The sequence below is a fragment of the Acanthisitta chloris genome, unplaced genomic scaffold, assembly GCF_000695815.1.
Source record: "Acanthisitta chloris isolate BGI_N310 unplaced genomic scaffold, ASM69581v1 scaffold2408, whole genome shotgun sequence".
Taxonomy (NCBI): Eukaryota; Metazoa; Chordata; class Aves; order Passeriformes; family Acanthisittidae; genus Acanthisitta; species Acanthisitta chloris.
Window position 1 is genome coordinate 998 of NW_008687395.1, and position 7,210 is coordinate 8,207.

The window sequence follows — 7,210 nt, forward strand, 5'->3', positions numbered from 1 at the left end:
GGCACAGGAGTGGGATGAGATGGTGCTTAGGGTCCTTTCTAGCCCAAACCATTTTGGTTCCAGAAAACTTAGCAGACAAATCGCTTCCATGTTTAAATGTAACAACATTTAGAATTGAAGTAGTATTGAAATTTAGGGGAGGAAGAGAAATAAATGGTCCTTGCAGCAGAGCCCTGAACTGTTTGTCTGAGTTCAGGGGCACTTTGGAGTTGTCTGGGGTATAGAAGAGGTGGTTGTGCTCACTTTCCTGCAACAGACATGTTTTCTGATCTCCTCCTGCTTTTATAGCATCCATTGGGCTGACTGAGGATCAGAAGGAATTCCAAAAAGTTGCCCTTGATTTTGCTGCCAAGGAGATGGCTCCTTACATGGCTGAGTGGGATGAAAAGGTATGAGAGCCTCAGAAGAGTTGTTCTGCTCACTTTGTCCTCCCTTACCATGTTATGATCCTTGGGTCTCACTGAAGGGTTTCCTACTATAGCTCCTTGGTGCTGTCATGTCATCTGTAATGATTTTCATTGATGATGCTGCTGTAGCTGTGGTGGGAAGTCATCACAAAGACTCCGAAGCTTTCCTAGCCAGGTTATTCAATCACCTGCATCCTGGATTTACTCCTGAAGATGGGATGTATCTGTATAGGTATCCACCTCTTCCTTAACCCACCTGAATCACCTTAAACTCTGCAGGAGTGTGGGACTGGACTTGGTCACCCAGATGTACCGAAAGAGACTAAATACTGAGATTGAATTGGTGATGAATATTCACTTGGGATATCTCTGCCTGCCCCAACAGGAAATATTCCCAGTGGAGACCATGAGGAAGGCAGCCCAGCTGGGATTCGGTGGGATCTATGTGAAACCAGATGTTGGTGGCTCTGGATTGTCACGACTTGACACCTCCATCATCTTTGAAGCTTTGTCAACAGGATGTACCAGCACCACTGCTTACATGAGCATCCACAAGTGAGTGTGTCTGTGGAGTGTCAGCCTGGCTGGAAAACACAGCTGGTGTGTGGGCTCTAAATCCAGCTGGAAACAGCTCTCTTGGTGCTGCTTATTATTTACCTCCAGTAGACACACCCCTGTGAGGATCCCTTGATGGACATCAGCAAATAGGCCACAAGAACTGAGATGCCACCAAGAAGTAATTTTAGCTTTGTGGAATACAAGATGGGATTAAGTTCTGGATTTTGTTCCCTGCTCTTCCACTTAAGCTGTCTATAGATAGTAACCTGCCTGGAAAAAGCCTTTGTGCGTTGGCTGTGCTGTGACAGAGCCCAGAGGCACCACCTGATACCAGGGCCCTGTCCTGCTTGTACAGACCTGCTCAGTGATGGGCTCACTTGGCACAGAAAGCTGGAATGATGATGCCTCCTCCTTCCAAGTGCAGTTATCTGAAGAGAGAGTAGGGCTGAGCATGGCAGGGAGCACTGAGGCTATTAAATAGGAACCTGCTGTTCCAGCAGTGAATCTGTGGTGAATGGAAGGTGATCTTCCTCCTCCTCCTTCCATGACACCTCACTTTGTCCTGGTTTGAGCTGAAGCAATACACTTTCAGGCCTCAGGGCTTGTGGCTCAACTCCATGGAGCTTTGCTGTTCAGCCAGGGATGTTCTTGTATGACCTGCCTTCCTCCTCAGGCTGTGTTCACATCCTGTAATGCTGCTCCTTCTCTTCTCCTCCCAGCATGTGTGTGTGGATGATTGACACCTTTGGCAATGAGGAACAGCGGCACAAGTTCTGCCCATCACTCTGTAGCATGGAAAAATTTGCCTCTTACTGCCTGACTGAGCCAGGTGAGCATCCTCAAGCAGGAAACCTTCTCCTTTCCTATGCTCCTAGCATAGTTTAACTGGACATGAACATTGCATGGAGCTGGAGGTGAAAAGTTTCTTGTCATGTTCATTTGGGCAATCACTGAGACGTTGGGGAGGGGAAGATGATGATTGCTGAGATGCTTGTGGTACAAGCCCAGGAGTCAGTGGGTATGATCCCAGGGAGAATTTGTAGGCTTTGGATCCTCTGCTTCACTGGCTGCTTCCTTACCTCTCAAACAGGGAGTGGAAGTGATGCAGCTTCCCTGCTGACCTCAGCTCAGAAGAAAGGGGACAACTACGTCCTGAATGGCTCCAAGGTACCTCTTTGCTCCTGCTAAAGCTGCAATGCACACCGGGGCCTGGGTCTCACCATCCTTCCCATTCCCTACTATCTTCACACCTCTCCCAAGACAGGACATGCTCTGCAGAGGATTCACCTGAGCTTAGTACAGTTGGGTCCCTCCTGGTCCTCCTGGCCGTGGGGTCTTTGCCTTTCCGTCTTTGTACTCCAGTTGGTGCTGCAGGCTCAGGGTTAGCTTGGTTTTTTGTGCCCTTCTGCAGGCTTTCATCAGTGGGGGAGGTGACACCGATGTGTACGTGGTCATGTGTCGCACAGGAGGTCCAGGCCCCAAGGGCATCTCCTGCCTGGTGCTGGAGAAGGGGACACCAGGGCTCAGCTTTGGCAAGAAAGAGAAGAAGGTAAGAGGCTTGATTTGGACTTCCTATGTGCTTGAGGGAAGTGGCAGGAGAGATCACAGAATCGTTGAGGTTGGAAAAGATCTCTGAGATCATTGAGTCCAACCTGTGACCCATCACCACCTTGTCTACTAGACCAGAGCACTAAGTGCCATATCCAGTTGTTTCTGAAACACCTCCAGGGACAGTGACTCCACCACCTCCCTGGGCAGCACATTCCAATGCCTGACAATCCTCTCAGTGATGAAATACATCCTAATGTCCAACCTGAACCTCCTCTGGCATAGCTTGAGGCTATGTCCTCTTGTCCTGACTAGCTCACAAATGCAAAGCATTAGGGATCTATTGGAGAGCTTAAAAATGCAAAGCATTAGGGATCTATTGGATGAGACTGAAGTCCCAGCCTGGCATGGTTTTACCAAGCCAAATCCAGCTTTGGTGAAGTTTGCCCAATACCCATCTCTTTGGTAAGTGATTTTAGTCTCAGGAACATTGAGGTTCATTGGATCTGTGCCTCTCCTCAAATACATTCCAATCTCCACACTGAGGCCAAACCACACAGACCACAGGAGCTCTGTGGCAGCTCGGCAATGAGACTGAGAGGGGTTGAGAGCAGCTTGGGTGGTTCTCTGTGGGAGCTGGAGGTGTGCTGCTCCTCAGGCAGGCTGGAAGGTGCTCTGTTTTTTCCCAGGTAGGCTGGAATTCCCAACCAACTCGGGCTGTGATCTTCGAGGACTGTGTTGTCCCTGTGGGCAACCGCCTGGGAGCTGAAGGGCAAGGCTTCAGCATCGCCATGCAGGGGCTGAACGGAGGCAGGATAAACATTGGTGAGAGGGGCAGCTGAGGGCAAGGGGAGGAAGGCAGCAGCATCTTGTTGCCCATCTAAATGAGCTTCATATTCACTCTGTGTCCTTGTCTTCTCTCCCACCAGCTTCTTGTTCATTAGGAGCTGCTCACGCCTCCGTCCTGCTGACTCAGGAGCACCTCACTGTCCGCAAACAGTTTGGGGAACCCCTGGCAAACAATCAGGTAAACCTTCCATCAGCTCTGCACTCCAGAATGGTGCAATTCCTCATAGCCGGCTGAACAAGCAAAGGCCCCACCACCCAGGGGCAAAATCAGGAACATGCTCTTGCTGAGCAAAGAAGCGTGTGAAGCCTGAGCCCTGCCTGCAGGGAGTGGGGCTGTGGCTCAGGCTCCTCCGTGGATGTTGACCCAATGTCTCCTCTGTGCTGGCAGTACCTGCAGTTCAGGCTGGCAGAGATGGCCACGAGGCTGGTGGCAGCACGGCTGATGGTTCGCAACGCCGCGCGGGCGCTGCAGGAGGGACGGGAGGACGCGGCCGTGCTCTGCTCCATGGCCAAGCTCTTTGCCACCGATGAATGCTTCGTGGTAGGTTACTCAAACATCAGTTGTGTCATCACTGAAAGCTTGCAGACACCTCTTGGTGCCCAGGGTGTCAGGAATCATAGAATCATCAAGGTTGGAGGAGAACTCTAAGATCATCGTGTCCAACCATTACCCTGAAGATCTTTAGAACCATTAGGAAGAAGTTTGATGCTGTAGTGACCCAGACTTGAGCATGTCCACTGAGCCAGAAGCCTCATTTCAGGGACAGGATGTGTTGGAAGACACCCTGTGGAGGCTCCAGGATTAGCCTCTCCACAGTGCTTTCTACTCTTATTTCCTAGGGTCCCAAGTAGGGAGACAGGACAGGGAGTAGAGCATTTTGATTTCGAAAGGTTAACGTGCATATTGCAGGGTGAGCATTCCTAAGGAGCAAATGGTCTTTCCTAGACAACTGAAAAACATGTTACTCCTAAATGTCCCTGAAAAGGGAAAGCAAGAAGGGAGAAAAAGGCAAAGAAAACCTGCCCCTTGACACTCCCTAGATCAGTGTCATTTACAGAATCACAGGAGGAGTTGGAAGGGTCCCATAAGGGTCATTGAGTCCAGCCCTTGGCTCTGCACAGGACACCCCAAAAATCACACCCTGTGCCTGAAAGCATCATCCAAATACTCCTTGAGCTGTGTCAGGCTTGGGGCTGTAACCACTGCCCAAACACTCTTGAGAGAACCTTTTCCGAACATCCAACCTAACCCCTGACACAACCTCAGGCCATTCCCTCGGCTCCGGAAGCTATTTAGAAGCTATCCCATTTTCTCAGCACTCTGTATTTTTGCTGTTTGTCGGTTTCCATCCCAAATTGACAGATGGGGCAGAGGGAGTCGTGTTTCCATGGAAACCAACACGGGCCACTTCCCTGAGTGGCCACCAGGTGGCGATCGGGCGGTTCGGCACACAGAAATGCACCTAAAATCTCCTTATTCCCTGGAAATTCCCTAGAAATTCCCATTCCTGGGTGTTTTTTGTTCACATAAACGCGCCCCTAATGTGAAACAGCACTTACGTAACGTGATAACACCAGAGCAGCACTGAGACAGCAGAGCCTTGGCATCACAGCACGGTTTTAAGGGATGAGATGAGTTGACCAGGATAAAAACCAAGCCCAGGTTCCTGGGTTCTTACCAGGCTTTTGGCACTGCTGTGTCCTCGACAAGTCCCTTCAGCAGCGATGTTGTCCCCTCAGATCTGTAACCAGGCTCTGCAGATGCACGGCGGCTACGGCTACCTGAAGGATTACGCGGTGCAGCAGTTCGTGCGAGACGTCAGAGTCCACCAAATCCTGGAAGGTAAAAGAAACTCTTACCACCAGCGACTTGGCAGGGGTCAGGAGAGAAAGCCCCCTCCAGAGGCCCCCACCACTCTCTGATTCTTGGGTTTCAGAGTCCTGTTGATCTGAGCATGAAGTGCCCCTGCGTGCCCTGCGTGTGTGAGTCCCCTGGCCGGGAGCTCTGGGTGTGTTGGAGCAGTTACTGTCTATTTTAAGAGCCTTACAGCAGAGGAAGATATCTTGTTGTCATGTTAGCAGTGCCTCTGTCCAGTTTCATCCCATTACTCCTAGACATGTGTTGATTCTCCCTAACAATTCCTTTCCTGTGATTCTGCACTCTCTGATGTCATGTCCCTAACAGTGTTTGGCCTTTTCTAATCTCAGTTTGGCCTCCTAAGTACTTTGTTTTCACTCCTTTGAAACCCATTCGCCTACAACCAGTGTACCTGATAAGACACACACTTTTCCATACTGGGATCCCAGCACCCAAGCTCTGTGCTTGGGTGCTGGGATCAATCCAGCTCTGCTCAGTGCCTGCATCCTCCCAATGCCCAAACAAAAGAAGCACCAGCACCTGAAGAGTTTCCCAAGTAATGTGCTGGCACTTGGCAGTTCTGCTTTGGCCCAACACCTCCTAAATGCCTCCTCAGCTGGTGGGAAGAGCTTCTCTGTGGAGATCAAGCAAATCTGGCCCATCTCTTAACTGTCTTTCCCTTGCATCTTTGCTGCAGGTACCAACGAGGTCATGCGGATGATTGTGGCCAGGAGTCTGCTACAGGGCTGAAGCCAGGAGCCAGTTTCCAGCCTTCAAACTCCTTCACCTGTTACAGCTCAGCCTGTTTCCCTCCCCTGCTAACCAGCTCTCTCCCAGGGAGCGGAGAGGGGGATATCCCAGTGGAAACAGCCTTTCTGCCTTACACTGACTGGGAGCACAGCTGGATGCCACAGCTGCACTCTGTGCCTGGCAGAGCTGCTGGCACCAGGCTGGTGCATTGTGCAGCCTCAAGACATAAATCACAGTTGTGAATACAACCCTCTGTCTCCACATCTTGCTCCTTAGCCTGCTTGTCACCCATTCTCCTGGGAAAGAGAAGACACTAAACCTTCTGCTCTCCTCTGCCAAGCCAGGACTGGAGTGGAACCTCAGGCAGAGGTGCAGCCTGATCCCATAGGCTCAGTGGAATCTTTGTTTTGAGGGAATTGCTCTGCTTAAAAAAACTGAGTGCATCACTGGAAACAGGTGATCCACAGGTACTGCAGCTTTACCCACCTGCAGAGTGCAGTGGCTTCCTAACCCAGGGTGCCTCTTGTTTAGCTAGAATCACTCCTCTCCCTCTTTTTCCTTTCCTTGTGTCTTGACCACTGCTTGTTTTCAATATTCCCACCACCTCCTGGTGCTTAATCTCAAGCCTTTGTAGCACAGAAGTACAAATGAAAAACTAAGTTTCAGCACAGAAATATTATTTAACTCTGCTGCCTCAGATTTTTGGGAGCTAAGTAAGGGGAGTAAAAATTTGATAAATTATTTTTTTCCCCTTTGGGTTTGGAATCAATAAAGCAATGATGGAAATGTTATTGGAGTGGCAGTTGTGATAGTTTCCTTCTGTGGTATTTCAGGTGTAACAGGGAAGTTTTTGAAGAAGGGGTTGCAAAAAAGTTCTGTTTGAGGGGGTTTTTTTGTTAATGTCTCTGTTAACCTCTTCAAATCTACTACCTTAGGGAGTGGCTGTAGCTGCTGGGTGGCAGGAGGGGGTCTCTGTCCAGCGAGGAAGGGTCTTCATCCAGCAGGAGAGGGTCTTGGTCCAGGGTCCTTGCCTGGGGTCTCTCTCCAGGGTCTCTGTCTAGCAAGAAGGGTCTCAGGCTGGGGTCTCTCTCCGGGGTCCCTGCCCAGGGAATCTTTCTCCTGAGTCTCTCTTGGGGACCCCTCTCTCTTCTGGATCTCTCTCCTGGGTCCCTTTCCAGGCCTCCCTGTCCAGGGTCTCTCTCTCCTGGATCTCTCTCTGGGGTCCCTCCCTATAAGGTCT

General features: G+C 50.4%; 1 protein-coding gene across 1 annotated transcript; it reads left to right on the top strand.

Moving 5' to 3' along the window:
• Positions 1 to 272: 272 nt before the first annotated feature.
• ACAD8 (acyl-CoA dehydrogenase family, member 8) lies at positions 273 to 5,970 on the top strand (the record flags this gene model as incomplete). Its single annotated transcript, XM_009080554.1, has 10 exons — positions 273 to 389; positions 793 to 962; positions 1,685 to 1,794; positions 2,056 to 2,132; positions 2,377 to 2,514; positions 3,203 to 3,338; positions 3,443 to 3,540; positions 3,751 to 3,903; positions 5,103 to 5,205; positions 5,918 to 5,970. Coding segments are annotated over 10 exons (1,155 nt in total), but the record flags the coding sequence as incomplete, so codon positions are not given.
• Between the last annotated feature and the right edge of the window lie 1,240 nt (positions 5,971 to 7,210).